Here is a 19,268-nt window from a genome sequence, read left to right on the forward strand (position 1 = left end):
CGTTAATATTCTTGTTAATAATATGTAAAATTATAAAATATCCCGTACCCTTATGTTGTCATTGTCACCTTACTCCTGACGGCATTCGGGTTGTGAGGCAAAGGATTGTTTGACCGATATAATACATTAGTAAGAGTTGAATTAATTGTTATTTAAATTACGTAACGGTGACATGTAAAAGGACAGGGGAAAATAAAAAAAAATATGCCATAAATCGCGGAGAACGTTCACCCCGGGAAATCGATATACGCATTGGCAAGTTGATCTACATTTTAAAATATTCCGGTCCTATATTGTATTCACGGAGCAGAGTTAATACCTGAAAATGGATAACTGTATTTATTAGTCGCAATGACGTCATTTCGCATGCGTTTTAGCGGTCAAATCACTGTATATATTTACCAATTTTTAACGCTTTGTATATTTCCATATAGGCTGACCACTGACTGTGGAGCCATCTCTCTCCAAACCATTTAAGCCATGGGTGATCACGTAAAAGGTTCACCGGAAACCTTTTCAACAAAAAAAATCAACCATAAAACCTAAAACCAAACTTATCTACAACACCAACGTATAAGTGAGTTCTTAAAAGTTTTTATTAAACTTTTAGTACATATATATATATATAATGCAGAATATATTGTAAATTTGAATAGAAATTAAAAAAAAATTACTGTCTTAAAAAATACAATATGTATTTAAAATATTAATATTTGTTTACGAAAATCAAAAACGGAATGATTTTTGTATTTCTATTTGCCTTGTCCGATATAGTATATTTAGTACGAGGCACTAAATGAATAATTTGTCTTTTTTTGTTTTGTAATTTTGTACTGATGCCAACGCACATGACTCCCACCTATTGATGTTGAAGAGCGGAATGTCTTGCAGCTGTATATTTCATTAGAAAAGAGGTTCTAATTAAAATTTGTTCGAAAGCCTCTTTTATTACATAAACTACGCATAATTCTATACAATCATGACAAATTATATCACTGTCAAAATATTTATGAAATTGATTTTAATCATGTGATTTTGAAAAAGAAGAATCCAAAACGCTATGATTCCCTGTAATAAATAAAACAAACAGAGAAATAAATAATATTAATTGTTTTTATTACAAGAAGCTTCCGGTATTTGTGACTACAAATGTGATCCATATTATTATTAAAATTATAATTATAAATTATATTTATAATTAAATTAAAAATAGGTTTAGGTTTACTAAATACAAAATAATACTATATCATTGAATAAATAAATACATAAATAGTCGTTGTTATTTGGCTTTCACACTCTTGTGTAGGTGGATCGAGTGGTGATAGAAATAAAGAAAGTTAACATAATAGTTGAGCTCTATTTGTAACTTGACTATATTTAGGACATTTTTTTCGGTATATTCAGTTTTATTGTCACATTTGTAAGCAGCAGTAATTATGTTACATACACACAAGTGCGCATGTGGCAAATCGAATCTGCAACGTAATAATTAAACCCTAGGTTTTAATCGCAAGGCTGTCCATGTTTTTATCAATAGTTGTGCGTTTGATACGCCTCTAAATTTAGAGATAATTTAGATTTAATATATAATTATATATTAAATCTTTGCATTTTGAATCAGAATACATGTAAGATTCTCACAATACATTTGCGTGAGATTTGTTCCACAGCGCTGCTACAAAGTAACACATTTCGGTTGCCGTGCGAGCGAACGGTGCGACGTTGCCGCTCCGCGCTAAGTGCGCGCCGTTGCCGCTCCGCTCTTGTTGTTTTTTGTTCACACGGAGCGGTGTGCGGTGAGAGGGACGGTTTGTTGTTCGATGCACACCTCGACGCGCCAAAATACTTCTCTGATCATTTATTTTTAGAATATTTATGTTATTACATTTTTAAATTTTGATACATTATTACATACACATTTTATTTTCACAAGACAGAAGTATAATTTATATATTTTTACTGTGTATTTACATTTCATAATGTACTACAGTAATTTGTATTTTAAGAGCATTTCCAATTTCTCCATTTTTTACAGAGCCATGCGTTTGTCTTTGACAAAAATAGGTCGAAATTGTTAGAGTCCAAGTCGATCAAGGATACAGACGGTTGAACATGTAATGAATGTTACTAGACCTGTTCATGCCGATCCAAATCTTATAGTTAGTGCATAAATTTGCGTTAGAATAGAAAGAATGAATTTACAAACTAGGCAGGCAATTTATTAGTAATAATTTCCGTTGGTTATGTTTACGTATATAAACTATGATGACAACGCGTGGACTTTTTTTTTTCAAATGAAAAGGCTCTTGTATCTACTACGAAAATGCAGGTTTATATGATTTCAAATATTGTTTTGATAAGTGAATTGCATTTATTTAAATGAAGTTTACGTTTAATGATGAATTATTATTATTGATAGTGATGGATTATACATAACAGTCTGGAACAACTTTCACGAAGTCATCCATAACGCATAACAAAATGTTTTTTTTTTTTTAGAAAATGAAGTCTATGGAGTTTTGCCAAGTTAAGTTATAACCAAATTATCTTCATAATAAATAAACATTTTTTTTCGTTCCTTTTAATTTTGTTCTGTTTGATGCTATATAGTTTCACTGTGTTTGTGGAGGCAAGCTAAGGCTAAAACTCTTTATAGTAACGAAGCCTTCAGGCTCTTTGAATAGGTTAACTGTGGAGCTCATAGATGACTTAGAAGTTCTATGAAGGGACTGGATATAATAGCTAACAAGAGGGGTAATTCACTTGGAGTTTCATTTAACACGTGGTTAGTTTTTGATTCGAAAGTTCCTGAAAAGCCGGACCTCAACTTCGCTTCTGTTAGAACATCAAGATAACTATTAGTGCCAGCTTTACTAGTGCTACTGAAATCGTTGAATCGCGCCTGGAAGTTAAGAGGCGTGGTCACATGGCGGACTGACGAAATAAAGCAACGGATGTTTCCCCAACCTCGTCGCGCACTTGCCTAAGGCGCGGTACAGCGGTTTCGGTAGCACTATACCACGAGGTCAAATTCCCGCTTCGCTTCGGTTGTTAATAGGAGAAAATCCTCTCATTTCTACCAAGATACCTTTTTAAACCCCTTGCCGTGTTTTAACGACTGACTTACGACTGACTCTGACTCGTGATGAAAATTTTGACTTAAACATGAATATGACGATTCAGGTTCGTGAATAGATAGTTAGGCCAGCCGTAAACATCACGTGCCGATTGATGAGTCATGTAAAAAATGAAATATACATCAGTATTGGACTACAAGAGCAGTAATAGAAACGACAATATTTAAAAAAAAGTGTCTATGTCAGAGGCAATGATATTTCGTCTCGTATTATGACTTTTCTCGCGTATCAATCTAATCGTGTTTTCCACGCGTGGACACTTAAAACTTAGGCCTGACTTTCGTCAAGATAAATGTCACTGTAAGGCGTTCCACAATTGTAGTCCACATCGACTTCACATAAGATAATTCTAGCGGAGATCCAGAATGCGGTGAATTGTGTAGAAATACATTTCATCTCGTCTGTGCCCTTGTTTGCCAAGGCGCGGTCATACCCCACTCCCGCTCCACATGTCATATTTATCATACGATAGTATAAATATATTTTAAAACTTTTTCAAACGTAAATACGTTTAAGTATGCTACGTGCTACCATTTGAAATAATAACCAATTATTAAATGTGGGCGAATATACATTATAATTACTTGAACGGCCGTCGCAATCAAAATTCTTTGAGACATTTTACGCAGTTCGAATAAAAAAAGATAGTCTGAATCTATATTGTTATGAACAAAATTATATTAGTAAACGCTCACATTGCAGACAGTTTAAATATACTATGGAGACTATTTCACCGAAATACATATTAAATTTATATAAGACACTATATATAATACAAAATACAACAAGAAGTTAACAGAAATAATATATGTATTTTTTTAATTCATATCATTATAACCGTATCCCGCTATTTATGTTTACATTTTTTACAAAAATATTTCGGTGCAGATATAAATGTAGTGTATGTGTATGAACGCGGCATAGACAAATAGGAGGGATAGAATTGAATGCTCTATGGCAAGGCGACTGAGACAATTGTAAAAATTAACAACCTAATAAAAGTGGTGTTCCTCCAAAAATAATACAAAAAAGTAATCCAACAAGTCCTATAATAATAAATAGTAAAAACTTTTTAAATGCTTTTTCTTTCCTTTGTTTATATATTTTTTATTTTACGCATTATACATGTTTTTTTTTTAATAAATGCAAAGTAACATACAATAGAGTAATAATATATCTCTAATTGATTCAGTAAAAAGTAGAGATTATTTTAGTAATTCGGCTGTGCTTCGCGGCGCAATGGAATTGCGTTGTCTTGAAAACCGCGACGCAGCGCTTTTGCGCTGTTTCAGTGTGTCCCTGTTGTTCCGTGGGAGTGAACGTAGTCCAATCGCACGCGTACAACACGAGTCATTTTAAAATAACTTTTACCGTTTTTATACATTATTTTTCAAAAATAAACATGTCACGGGATACTTTCTCAGACGTTGATTCTATTGCTAGTGATTCAGAGAATGGTGAAACAACAGACTCAAGTAGTGATGATAGCATTGTTATAACTCATCAAAGAAAAAGACAGAGGATTAACAGTGAGTCTTCTATCTTATCTTCATCTTCAGAGACAGATGAAACACCGACTTTTACAAATATTACTTCGAAAAATGTGTTTTCTAAAGCAACAAATAATTTTTCGGAGACTCCCGGACCTAGATGTGCGCCTCCCCCAGATGCTGCACCCATAGCGTATTTTAATTTATTTTTTACCACATCACTGCTTGAAACCATCGTAAAGGAAACAAATCGGTATGCTACCCAGTTTTTTGCCTCGCACACTGTTACCAATAATTCTAGAGCAAAAAAATGGACGCCGACAACAATATACGAAATGAAAGCCTTTATTGCAGTCTTACTCGAAATGGGGATTACTAGAAGGCCCACAATTGATAGTTATTGGATAAAAGGTTCCCGTTATATACCATGGTTCAGAACAATGTTTTCAAGGGACAGGTTTCAATTGATTTTGAAGTTTTTTCACTTGATCGACAATACGCTATTATTTGAACCAGGCCATTCGAATTATGACCCATGCGGTAGTTTCGATATTCTTGTCAAACATGCAAATACTGTATTTCAGCAGCATTACATACCAAATCAACAATTATCTATTGTCGAATCGTTAGTTGGTACTCACAGACATTCCAGCATAAAACAATACCTCCCAAACAGAAGACTCCATAAATATGGGATCAAATTTTGGATGTTGTGCGACTCTATTTCTAAATATTGCTTAGGTTTTTATTGTTACAAAGGAGCTAAAAATACAGACGACAGAGATTTAGTACAAAAACATGGTCTTGGATATACCGTTTCGCAAAAATTACTTTCAATTGGAAATTATCTGCACAAAGGATATCATTTGTTTACAGATGATTTTTACACAAGCACACGTTTGGCTAAAGCCCTTTTGAAAGAAAATACGTATTTAACTGGAATAATTAGACGTAACAGAAAAGAGGTTCCTGCGCAAGCTAAGATAGTAATCGTAGGAAAAGCTAAATATATGTCGCATGAAAACGTATTGATGTGTTCGTTCAGGGAGAGAAAGTCTAAACCACATCCAGTCATATTGATTTCATCCAACTCGGACGCAAAAAGTGTGACGATCATGAAAAAGAAAGGGGATTTTGAATACGAAAAAATTGTACCAAGCATGGTGTTTGACTATGACAAATACATGGGTGGTGTGGACGAGTGCGACAAAATGTTGTACGCGTATTTAGACGAGCGGAGAACCCTGAAATATTGGAAAAAAGTTGTATTTAACATATTCGGAAGAATGGTGCTCAACTCTTATATTTTGTACGTTTCCAACACTACCGAAAAAAAAATGAACCGGCTCACATTCACATCGAAAATTATTAACGCTATCGAAAAAGAGTGGATGAAACATAAAAATACAGTGTCGCCACAACCATCTTCATTAAAAAAATTTGCGCTTGAAAAATTGCCGGGACGCAACCTGCGACAGTGTGCGGTGTGCAGCAACAGGAGTGGGATCAAGCGATCGCGCCTTATTTGTGCTTCTTGTAAAAAAGGCCTTCACGCTATTTGCGCGGCGAAACATTGTTGTTATACATAAAGTTTTACATATAAGAGTCAGTGATCTTTGCCTAAACAAAATAAAAAAAAAAACTATTTGCCTTTTCTTTCTTTATAAAACGAAAAGAATTATTAAAATTGATTCACATTTCTTTATGTTTTATTTTATAATCAAGTCAAAATTTTCGTGATTTCTTCCAAGAAATGCAGTCAAAGATTATATAATATTTAATTTCAATAAAAAAAATAAAGGTAACAACCAATTAATGGCCTAGTGTCTATCTTTATACATACGACTTGCCTATAGCAAGTTGTAATTCTGATTTCATTTTTTTAAAAAATAACTGCGTAAATATATAAGTGTTTAATAGATAAATAATGTCCTAGATACTAAATTCGGCCATATGTATAGTTGGGTGATAAAAGTAAAAATAAGTCAAACGTAATTACTTTGTCAGCGGTTTCGTGTGTTCGTTCTGTTCTATTTATATGTTAAGTTAGCTACCGATCACAAAGATAACGCTCCTTTAGCATTCACTGCTCCGTATAAAGATATAATCTGTACTAATTGCGTTCTAGCCAGACTTGTATTATGTTCATGTTTTAAAATGTCGAGCAAAAACTACGCCTAGAGTTTACACATTTTTATAAATACACAATCAAACTTTATATTAACAACACATACTTCAATTGTATTAAATTATTATATTAAAATAATAAAAATAAAACTATTTTTTGAGTACATTGATCTAACGTATAATCATAGGAGCTGAAAACATTTCAAGAAATAAAACAATACAAAACTCCGAGAAATTAAAACAAAATATGTCGCTAAAATTGATTTATTTCGATGTAATATTCTTTGATGGACCTCCCCAGTCTATGTCAGCGGAGGTCCGACGGCTGAATATGAATATTTGACTTCAAAATAAGCATTTTTTTTCTTAAATATCGTCAACTGTATGACAGATTATCAGAAACGCTGTGTGTAGACTTCACAAAAGTTCAGTCATAGACTTTTGCTAAGATGAGTAACATTGCTTGTTGCGTATATTCTGGTTAGTTACGGCGTAACCAAGTTAATTACTGGATTAATGAGATATTTAATTTTGTGTAAAATATGTACAACAAACGTTATATAGTGTAAAGTCGTGTATAGTGAAGGAAAATTGTAGTATTTAGCGCCCTAAAGAAGCATTTAGAGGTCCAAGGAGTATCGCGCTTAACCCTTCGTGTGCCGCAACATGGCGCCTGTGAGTGTCGGGAACGAATTTTTTAAAGATAAATGAAATATTATTGTTTTAAACTGTATTTTCAGGGTAACTCGATATAATGTAGCCTATTTTATTTCGGGCAGATCTGACCTGCACTGTTCGGATAGATATGTCTAGGTATTCTACAGAGGTTAAAAGAGGTATTAGATAAAACTTACACGGGCACAGGGTTGGCTCTCGCCCGTGTGCAATGAAGCCCTGGCGTTCCAACAACAAGCTATTTTATAAGTAGGTATAGCTTACAGTATGGTATGTTACGGCTTCTAAATTTTAAATACGTGAAATAAGGTTTGGTTCGAGTTGAAACAAAATGTTCGAAAAAGAAGCCGTCCATAGGGCGCTCGCGTTTGATAACTGCCGCCACCGCGCTGGCTGGCCGCTTCATATCATCGTTGTACCATGATGGTCCAAGACGATGCTCTTAGCTGTCTCAGAGAGCACGGCGGCGCCCGTGTGCATTACACACCCTGCACTATAGGTTAAGTCGCACCTACATAGGAAGCAGTGTAAGTCATGTAAAAAGAAGTTTCATTCTACTAGACTTGTTATGGTACAAAGTGTATAGAGAAATGAAGACTTGTCGCGAGGTTGCCGCTGGTAGCAAAACACGGAGAATTCCGCGGCGCGACGTTGCCGCTCCGCGCGGTACCGCTACGCGCCGTTGCCGCCTCGACCCACTTACAAAAGCGGGCGGGGGACGGCGGCGGCGGTTTTTTTATTTCCGCGCGGCTAAATTCTCCCGTCCCGCTTATAGCACAATTGTAGACGATTTTTAGATTCTTAAGGTCGTCCTTCACCGATAATAATACATCGATGGATGCGCCATTAAATACAACTAAATACAATAGGAAGCCCAACTTACAAGAATTTTTTTATTATTAATTACGGTTCAGACCAAAATGTTTGTTTTATGTATCTCAGGCAATATAGTTATCGAACTAAAATTATCATTAGAAAGAGAGAAAACACAATACGAAACAAGAGTTTTTTAATTTAGCATTCTATATACATATATATACATGGTGATTTTTTATGTGTGTAAAAACTTCGAATCGGTGAATGTATAGCTTATTTATCAGCCAAAAACCTTTTAAGCGTTTACACTCATTTCCAATCAACCTGTATAAAATTATCACTCGGAAGTATGTTACATATTTTTTTTCTAATGGAATGCAAATGGCCAGTAACTTTTGGCTGTCACACAGACAAGACAGATAGTTAATAATAATATACATATATATACATATATATATATATATATATATATATATATATATATATATATATATATATATATATATATATATATATATATATATATATATATATATATATATATATATAGTTTATAAATCAATACGATACTGCATTCCAGCCAGCATTAGACTAGTCTGTGAACAAATCGTGTTTCTGTAGTTGCTATGCACAATTCTAAAGAGCTTAATCTAGGTTACGTACTTACATAAATAGGACACTTTAATTACTTCTAAATTTAATCTTCTAATCGATAATTAAGATCTATTTATAATATTGAACGCCGAGTATATTCATGTTAATTTTATAATTTTACTTAATGGGTACGTAATTAAAGTTTTTTTTTTTTTATATTTGCTCCTCTATTTTCACTCTGTACGCGGGAGTTGGTTTAATTTAATTTTTAATTGCATTACATCAGTAGTTATTTTATATTTGTTACGTTGATGATCCTAGTGCGGCATTCCATTTGTCAAGGTGCAAAAACTACCAGTTTTTATTAATTAATTATGATTTGTTTTTTGTAAAATCTTTAAGAAAACTATAAGTCTTTTAATAGGCTCCCACTGAAAAGCATAGGCTTTCCCCAAATATCACCACGTTGACCTTGACTAAGGCTGCATACCTATTGGGCCCTAGATGCGAGAACCTTTCGGTGCCAAAGGCTATAGTTTGCATAAGCGATGACCTCCGCTCACTATAACTCAGACGAACAATTCTTCGACTTAGTCAATAGGAGAAGTTTCCAATTGGCACAGCTAGTTTTGTAAGTTAAATGGGATATGATTGTTTTAAAAGTCCATTTTCTAACAGATAAAACCATTAACTATTATTAATTCTTTCTGTGTGATTGTATAATACCTTAGCGACAGATATCTTAATGTGTTCACAACATGTTTTTTTATTTTTTTTTTATTATTAATTCACATTTTCATTTACATATAATAATCGCTAAACATTCAACCGGCCAGTTTTTCACGACTCAATAATAATTTAATATAGTTATTATTCATATAGAACCGGTTCTGTTGTCAAGCTGTTTATAACACATATATATGGTCGGCTCCGAAGTCTGTATCGCGCAGCATGTAACATGACATCGGAATATTTTAACGTATGGATATATTTAACAATAAAAAAACAATTATTATACAACTTATTTTCACAGTATATTTTCAAGAAAGCTGTGAGATTTCTTTTGGTTTGGCACCACTAGTTGGCAAATTTTTTACGGTTTTTAGATTACTGATATAAAAGTATGAATCGACGCTCTACTCTTCTATATCTATTTCTTGAATTTCATCATCATTATTATTCCAGCTGTAAGACGACGGCTAGTGAACATAGGCTTCACCCAGAGATTTAGTTGGAAGCTGACTGAAGTCAGCGTTTTTAGAAAACCCATCTGTCTTCCTTGTGGATGTCCTATGCTATATTCGATTGTTCATTCGCGCTGTTAGCCATTTTGGCTTTTACAGCTTCATCGGACTCGCGGATTCAAAATCCGCAAGCTATGTCCTATGTCCTATGCTGCGCTTGCTGGTTCGTGGTCTCTGCAGAACTTTCAGGTTCCGGCAGCCATCTGTTCTGGGCGCTATGTGGCTTGGCTTGCTCACGGTCAATTCGCAGTGCTATGTCGGTTTATGTAATATCAAATGAAACGAATAGCCCATATTAATGCTTAAACTTATATTATAACATATATAGTAATATAACTTTGTCAAACTCATTAGTTTTGTGACGCAGATACAAAACGATCACTCTTGGGATACGCCTCCGAGATTGAAGCGCGATCTCGGACGACTTACTTAAATTACTTCGCTGCGCCACAAGATCATGTAGCTGACGAACTGAACAGCATATATTATGACCTCCGCTATTGGTGACCTCTCCTTCCACTCCTGTTTCTGTGGGAACAGGGATTTTATTTTTATTTTATTAATTTTTTTTATTACACTTTTCTTCCATGCATCACATTATCTATCTTTCCGTTCTTTCACTCTACAATTCTGTCTTTATCTTCTATTATATCCCATTCATCCATCCTCATCACTACTGTTTGATGTTTTTTATTACAGTTTATCAAAGATTTTTATTTTAATACATCAAAGTTAATTTAATTACTTTTTAATTTATTCCCGATATAATTTTTATTTCTTTTAATTTTTTCATTATTTGTTTGCCTGTTTACACCTTGTTTATTATTGCATTTTTGCCACAACCCTGCAGAATCCGAGGAAGGACTCTCTTTCTTCTTTTTCAGCCAAAATGTAAGCGACAGTGGTCTCCTCTATCCTTTTTCCTATCCAGCATTCGGTTTCGAAAATAAGAGTGTTTGGAGTTTCCTTTTTCGTTTCATTTACTATGATAGTAGTTATATCAGTTCTACACGAACCGATCGATCGATTTCAGGTTCGGCTTTCTCGCATGGAGTCCTTGCCTGAACGATCTAACACTTCTGCGGGCTCTTAAAGCAGTTAAGTACCTAAGTAACTGCTTGCTGTTCCCTTGAGCAGTGCTCCGCAACTGGTGTCCCACAGGTGGGATAAGTGTGCTCCGGTAAAATATATCAAATTGAAATTTAAAAAATTTTCATAATACATATTTTGTATTTGAGACACAATGGCGCGTTACGTTCACACGTCTCACAAATTTACCTTTTGGTGTGATCAGAAAAGATTGCGGAGTACTGCCCTGGAGGTCCACTCGTGCTAAATTACTCAATAAAAAGCCCAGGTTAAAAGCCCCTAAGGCTTGCCATAATCTGCGGAAACTGTATATGTTAAGTGAAACATAAGCCCTCAAAACCTCATTATGACTTTTTAGTACAATAATCTACCCTCATTACCTTTAATTCCGGAAAAAAGTCTCTCTGAAAGTAATAACAACGTGTAGCTTTCATTAGTCTAGTTACCACAAATCTTGTTACCACTCGGGTCCATAGCTACAGTGCTTCTCACTCGTATCCGAGCGTGCGTCTCGTTCGTTTTGAGGTAGTCAGTGTAGCGGCGGCGTTTGTGGCGAGCGAGCGTCGTTTCGCGTAGCTACTCTGGTAATATCGTCAACTTATAAAAACAAGTATTGCATGCATTTTTACAGTGTTGTAATTTTTATACACGATCGTACGTAAGGCATTTTGTTGCCACAATGTACAGTAAGGCCGGTGCGTCCAAAAGTAAAATCAAACCGATTATTTCAACATCTCATACTAAAAAGCGACGACAGAGTTATAATTGCGACTCTGAAAGTTCTGAACAATATTATAGTGATGAAGAAGTGTACCCGCAAGCAGCTTATGAAGAAGAGCTATTGAAACCTATGATTAGTGATGACCCTGAGCGAATAAATACATCAGGTACGCATGATGTACCAGCTCAGTCTTTAAATACATCAGCATCAAAGAGAGTTTTAATTGAATTAGACAGTAAGCCTGTAATTTCACGTAAGCTATTGAAACCTATGTTCAGTGATGATTCTAAGGAAGTCAATACACCAGGTACGCGTGACGTACCAGCTGTATCGTCTCCTTCTCCTGTACTTGTTCCGAAATCTGAATGTTGTAGTCCCAATTTTCCAAGTGATGACGATGTCCTATTACCTGATCATTCACTTGAAGAAACCACTGGAACCTGGAGAAGTATGCCACATTCAATGAAAGTTATTGATTTTATTAAAAAACAGGAACTCTTAGTGCCACCTCCTTCAGACCCTTACCAAGCTTTCCGTCTGTTAATCGATGACGATTTATTAGATCTTATCGTTCGAGAGACCAATACAAACGCATTAAGAGTGGTTAGTGAAGAGAATGTAAAACAAAAATCAAGAATAAAAAATTGGAAAGATTTAACTCGGGAAGAACTGCTGACGTTTCTAGGACTCATTCTTCACACTGGAACAATTCGACTAAACCGCATATGCGATTATTGGAAAAGACATTATTTATTTAATATACCATGCTTCGGACAATTCATGTCTCGGAATCGTTTTCTATTGATATTACGATGCCTGCATTTTACGTCTGAACCAAATGATGAAGACCGTTTAAAAAAAATCAGACCATTTATGGATCATTTTAACAATAAAATGAAAACTATATACAGTCCGGGTAAAGAGTTGTTACTAGATGAGTCTATGGCTTTGTGGCGCGGTCGATTGCTGTTCAGACAGAACAAACGGCATAAGTATGAAATTAAACTGCACGTCCTGGCCGAGCCGGATGGTACCGTTTTAAAATATCAAGTTTACACAGGTGCAAATGTTGAGACGTCAGTTCAACGTCATGCTAGTGAGATCGTCTTGAAACTTCTAGAAGAGAGACTAGATTTTGGACACCATGTATACATGGATAGTTATTACAACTCTTATGGCTTGGCTGTGAAATTGCTAGATCAACAGACGTACTGCACAGGAACGTTAAGAAAAAATCTCAAGGATAATCCTAATGAAATTGGGACTATCTCGTTGAAAAAAGGAGAAAACAAATCGTTCTTTCTGGACGGTGTTCATATTGGAATATGGAGGGATAAACGTCATATACTGTATATCTCCACAGAACATGGTGATGAAATGATGGAAACCACTTCGAAAAGGGGTTCTGTAGTGATGAAACCAAAGGCAATGGTTTATTACAATAATTTAATGTCGGGCGTTGATCTTCAAGATCAGATTCTGTCTTATTATCCAGTCCAAAGAAAGTCGCTGCGCTGGTACAAAAAGCTATTCGTGCATATGCTACAAATGAGTCTAAGTAATGCATTTTACTTGTACAATAAATTTGCATCCAATCATAAAATGAATCTGTATGATTTCCGTTTGAAGATTCTAGAAGTGATTCTACCTGATCCCAATGAAATCAATCGACGCAACATATTGAAAGTGAAACACGAACTCACTAAAATTGAAAAGACCCGAGCCAGACAAAAGAAGGTAGGAGGTATCATGAAAGAAATTACAGAAGTTGCACGAAAAGAATGCAAAGGCTGCAAAGCACAAAAAAAGAGGTTGCAAACAATTTATGAATGTAAGCAATGTGATGGTTCGCCAGGTTTCTGCACAAGATGCTTCTGCCTGGCACACTCATAAGCTTTCACAAAATGTTTAGCTTTTCAATTACAGAAATTACTAATTTTTGCCAGTGACAATTTTTTTTTAGATTTGGATTTCGATTTTTTTTTTTGTATTTTACACTTTTTCAATTAAACATATGTATTGAACGTTTCTTAATTTGTTTTTTGATGTTTCGTTTTTCGTTTTGATTTGCCTAACCTGTAAGTCTTATGTGTATGTATTTATATATCTGACTGATATAAAGAAAGTTACAAATTCTTCTTGATTAATTTTCTTAAATAAATTGAATAAAGGCCGCAAATTTGATAAAAAATCGTAGATTTGTTCATTCCTTGCTTCCACCCCCCACCCACTCGGATCCGAGTATTTGGCACCCAGGCGTGCTGCGAAATACACCTTTAAAATGTTGGTTCTTGGCGATCATTTTTTTTTCGAAAGGAGCAAATGATAAAACCTATAGCGAGGTGGAGGCACCTAAGTCTGCAGTACTCACCATTACAATTAGATGTGTTCTTAAAAAAATATTTGCGGGTAAACTGGATCGACGTGAGATAAGAGGGCCAATGTTGTGATATGTTGTACGGTCGCGTTGCAATCGCTTGCAGACCATGGCGCTAGCTGGGGATGCGAGGCTTTTATCGATAATTATTTTTGTTTAAATATTTTCCACCGTAATGCCTATCACATACACAATGTTTTTATGTCAGTGCTATCCGGACCGCAGGAGAGAGCGGACGTGTGACAGTATGTTTGTTATTTTAGACAATGAAGATTCAATAAAATACGAAATCGTTCAACTTTTATTTCATCAATCTTGTCATTTCTTCACCAATGACAGGCTTGAAACCAGATTTTGATAATGCTTTTCATTTTATATTGAGGTGTAAAAACGGCAATGCTATCTACCTAAACGGAAATAAGAAGTAGAGATTGTAATAAGATTTCCCGCGCTTACTTCAGATAAGGCATAGTTATAATCAATAAAGTCACCTATAGATAGATATAAGAGTATGTTATTAATATTAGACTAAGAGTTTAATGTGTCTTGAGATTTGAACGCTTCCGCAGATCATGTAACAGGTTCCAAATATCCACCAATTAATCCCAAAAATATTAGATATTAGTCTAGACTAAACAAATAATTTATAACCATGAAGTAATTACAAAGTTTATTCCACAATAATTACTTTTTAACTATCAAGCTAATTTTAAACACGGTCACGCCAACTATTACTAGCATAATGAATCATACTGTATATTGTTACAAAGCACGAGTTACAGAACCCTCTAAACAATAAACACAGAACCTTAGGATCAAAAAGCGCTGTGAACACACGTAATCTTAAAGTTATTTATAAATTTTTGTGTACGGTTCTCGGAAATTCTAACAGAGTACTATCTCGAACTTACTAGAACCTTATCCGTAGTATAAATAGGTGTACCTCATGTCGACAGTTTAGTGTGTTGTTCGAGTTATAAGATTAAGATCTACGATCAGTGATACATAGTGACTATTTGGCAAGTTTGGACAGTGATTTCTTAAGCGATTTGGAACCATAGTTTGGACATCGCGAAAGTATACTTTGTGTTTAAGTAGGGTGACCATCTGATTTGTGAATAGAGGACTCCTTGTGAACCAGTGGTGTTTCATTTCGATTCAGAACCCATAGTACTTAACAATGTACTAGAAACAGTACGTTTCATTAGCCTAGTAACTAAACTGTGACCATAGATCTGATTTCAACAGTAAGATATCTACTGACATAGGCCTCAAACCAGAGATTTCCAATCAAAAGAATCGGTTGTTACTGCCTCCATTCAACGTCTATCGACGACGTTAATATAGTCGTCTGTATTCGTGACTGGATGTATTACGCAGCATTTGCTAGTTTGTGATATCAACTCTAGAAACTTAAGACCACATGTGACTACTACAACCACCACAATGACTTTGTTATTATGTTAAATTCGAATATTACTACTAAAATTACTCAAGTATATCGTTTCTGTCGATATAAAATTGCGTACACGGTTCGCATCACTAGAGGCATCGGGGCTGACGCTCGCACAATGCACATCCGGCGTCGGATCCTCAGAGCGGTCTCTCCGCGTGCATTCGCCTGTGTATTGCGATGCACCGACGTATCTAATGCATGCGTACTTGCGTGCATGCATGCGTTCGCTACTTTGTGTCTTATTTAGAATTAATAATCTCTAAGTCATTAATAATCATAAACGGATAGTCAACTGACGCCACTATTTATGTTGACTCATTGTCTACCCAACATATTTTCATTAAATCTATTCAGAACAGTTGTAAGACTTCTTATATTAAAGCGCCTTGAAAGAGCGAGAAAGAAACAAGTGGTTTTATTTCATCATTTCTAATAACCGAGTAAATAACCTTCCAAAACTTATTAGGTCCAAAATTTCGAGACATTTACCTTCATGGTGTATTTATGAAGATATTTTCAGGTGTAAGTTATTCACGGAAAATTTCATATAACATTTTCTTCCGACGACCTTAACAAAGTCATCTGTCCAATTTGTGTGTTTGCTGGTCCGTGGTGTCCCAAAACCTTATATTTGCTCTATATTATACTATTACTAGAATCTCACCGTTCTTTGCTCACTGCGGGGCATTTGCGATTGTTGTATTGAACTCGGAGGCACGTAGTTTTGAATTGCGTTCCGACCCTTTGTATGAAGATAAAAACCTGTATAGATAACATTGCCGTGGCCTGTCGGTCACGAGCCGCGCTGCCGACTTATCCGATTCAATTAACATTCCGCTGATAAAACACTCCTGTTATTAACGTCGCCTTCTTACAAAGGAACTTTGTATTTATAAACAACGTATTTACATACAATAGTTTATTCGCAAGGCCTGTGTTAATACAGTACAGCACTAGGGTGAACACATTGCGTAACGGAAAGCTTTTACTGATTTTGGATAAAAAAATGGCAAGCACCCCGAAATAAAAAAGTGCGCTGCAGTACGTAATAATAATAAATCCGATGCGATCCGCGACGTTGCCGCACCGCGCGCGCGACGTTGCCGCTCCGACGGATACGGCGGCGCCGCGTTGCCGCACCGCGCGGCGCGGGCGGTCGGGCCGCGGCGTTGCCGCACCGCGCGCCCGGCCCGTGGGACACCATTCATTCAATTATTGGCGTGTAACAGAGTTTATAATGAATCCGAAAAGAGTTCGCGGCCGATCGCAGTTTATTTATTGTGTCACGGGGCTTCGTAGCGCAGGTCACGTCGTCTTACTCCGCGATATCGATCGTTCTCCAAGCGCCTTATTCCTTGTCTTTTACCTATCCAAATGGCACATTGCATCTTCTCTTTGGAACCAATAATTCAAAAGTAAGGACTCATTTCGGCTGTCTGTACGAATTACTTGCTGTGAGATAACTAGCTACGTTACACGCACGCTGATGTATTTTTAATATGCTTTCTAAAAAAAGCCAGTCTACATCGTGCGCCCTTAGCAACCATCTATCATTTAATATCTTAATGATTGCTCGGAGAAATAATGCAGCCATTTGTTTATTGTCATTATTTTTGTATTTCTTTGAACACTTTAAATGTGTATTAACTCACATCGTGACGCCGTCCTTCTAGTCACCCATATAAAAAAACTAGTTTTACATACAAAAAGACGCTTCTGTGTTGGTACATAATTCTCATATACTTATTATTTGGGTTTTTAAATACAAAATGTTGAAATCTATGTGCTGTTCACCGATATTATACCGACACGATGAAAGTTAGTTCAAGTTGAAGTAGAATAAAATGAGCCGCGTACTATTTGTACGTCTATACTTTAAATATAGACTACTTAAATATATAGACTACTTAAATATATACATAAATACTTTATTTTAACGAAGAAAACTAACATTCAATTTAAATAAAACTTGTATAATGTATTTAAATACAAACATTACTTGAATGAACTTTATCTTTTATACGAATAAATTAAACAAGGCCGTATTTTTTTCTGTAATTGTAAAAGTTTTATTTACTAAATGTTTAGAGCGGTTGACGTCACCCGTGTATTCGGGTAAGTGAAGTATAGGTTTTCAGAACACACCGTATTCATACTTTATTCAACCTGGCCATGGGCAGCTCTTAAGTTATGCTATTAACAAAAATTTAACTCAATAACTCCAAGTTGCTAATAATACTTCTTAACAGCGCACAACATGCTTAGCTGGGCATAGGCCTTCATCAGAGGCTTCCAATAGGTCCGGTTTGATGCGGCCTGCATGCAATGTCTTTAACAAGGTCTGTGTCCCACGCTTCGAATGCTGGTGGGCGGTTTCTACTCCAGAACCTCAAACTCCTAGCGGATATCTGTTCTGCCAGCCACGTGGCCTTTCTACTGTCACATTAATTTCGTCTTCGAATCTCCAACTCTCCTTAAATCTCCACTCAACTTATTCAATCACATCATATATATATTTATATATATATATATATATATAAATATATATATATATATATATGTTTGCGTTTAAAAAAGATTACGTAATTGACTTCAGCCGAAATGCCATTTCTTTAAGGTTATCTAAAAAATACATGAATGTTTATTTTTCTTACTTATTTAGTCTATCCAATTATAGAATTGATCATAAACACGTTTTGTCATATTCAAAATTTCTTAAAATATATTTTCGGTAATAATGTAAAGATTATTCACTCGTTACGTAAATTCGTTTTTTTGCTCTTTTTTTTTGTAAGATTACTCACTATCTTAAATACCAAATGATCATTGTCTACCCAGATGACGCAGTACGAAAATATTTCTTAAAATACTTTAAAAGTAATGTGATTTTCCTGTTCCTCCGAGTGAAGGACGCAAGCATTAATTGTGCATACTATACTGGCTGTTCCCCATTCTTTTCAAGCTCCCCGCAATGTCGTTTGTGGATGTAATTTCATAAAATTCTTCGTATTTTTTAACAAACTAATAAAAAAGTTTAAAAATATGCAATTTTTTTTTTCAATGAACTCCTTCTTAAGCCCGATTCTAGGCTGATCACAACTTTACGAAAGAAATATTCGTACTAGAATCTCATAGCCTTATGGTAGACGCCGCGTGGGTAGAACTCCCACTAGGTGAACATACATAGTTATGATCCCGAAAAGTCGCTGGATGTGGACAGCGCATAACTGGTCATGGTGGTGAACTTTGACGAAGAACTATGCCTTGCAGTGGGTGTCCGTCGGCTCTGAAAAGAAGAAGAAACCTCAAGGTTACAAAGATATTGTAATGGATGCAGATGCCGAAGTCTTTGGGAACGCCAGCGGTGGACCATCTGCGGCTGAAATGTTGATAATGATGATGATGGACAGATAGATCGTTTGTGCAAGCCGTCACTGGCAGCCGTTGGAGCTGAAGGATTCTAGAGTGGCGACTACGAGTCATGGGTACGCCACGCCCCCTCTGGGTGGAGTGACAATATAGTTGAGGTCGCAGGAAGTCAT

General features: G+C 35.6%; 2 protein-coding genes across 7 annotated transcripts in view; both read left to right on the forward strand.

The window, feature by feature from the left end:
• Smr (Smrter) overlaps nt 1-19,268 on the forward strand; it is a 208,524-nt gene that overhangs the window by 71,398 nt on the left and 117,858 nt on the right. The window lies entirely within an intron of this gene.
• On the forward strand, nt 11,852-13,830 carry LOC137924333 (piggyBac transposable element-derived protein 4-like). The gene has a single exon (XM_068767728.1). The coding sequence runs from the start codon at nt 11,852-11,854 to the stop codon at nt 13,784-13,786; it is 1,935 nt and encodes a 644-aa protein (XP_068623829.1). The 3' UTR covers nt 13,787-13,830.

Source organism: Battus philenor, unplaced genomic scaffold, assembly GCF_028537555.1.
Source record: "Battus philenor isolate CCGP_79_NKW_IND1 unplaced genomic scaffold, ilBatPhil1.0.hap1 SCAF_23, whole genome shotgun sequence".
NCBI lineage: Eukaryota > Metazoa > Arthropoda > Insecta > Lepidoptera > Papilionidae > Battus > Battus philenor.

Coding starts and splice junctions, on each gene's coding strand:
- LOC137924333 (XM_068767728.1), top strand. CDS start 11,852: ATGTACAGTAAGGCCGGTGCGTCCAAAAGTAAAATCAAACCGATTATT.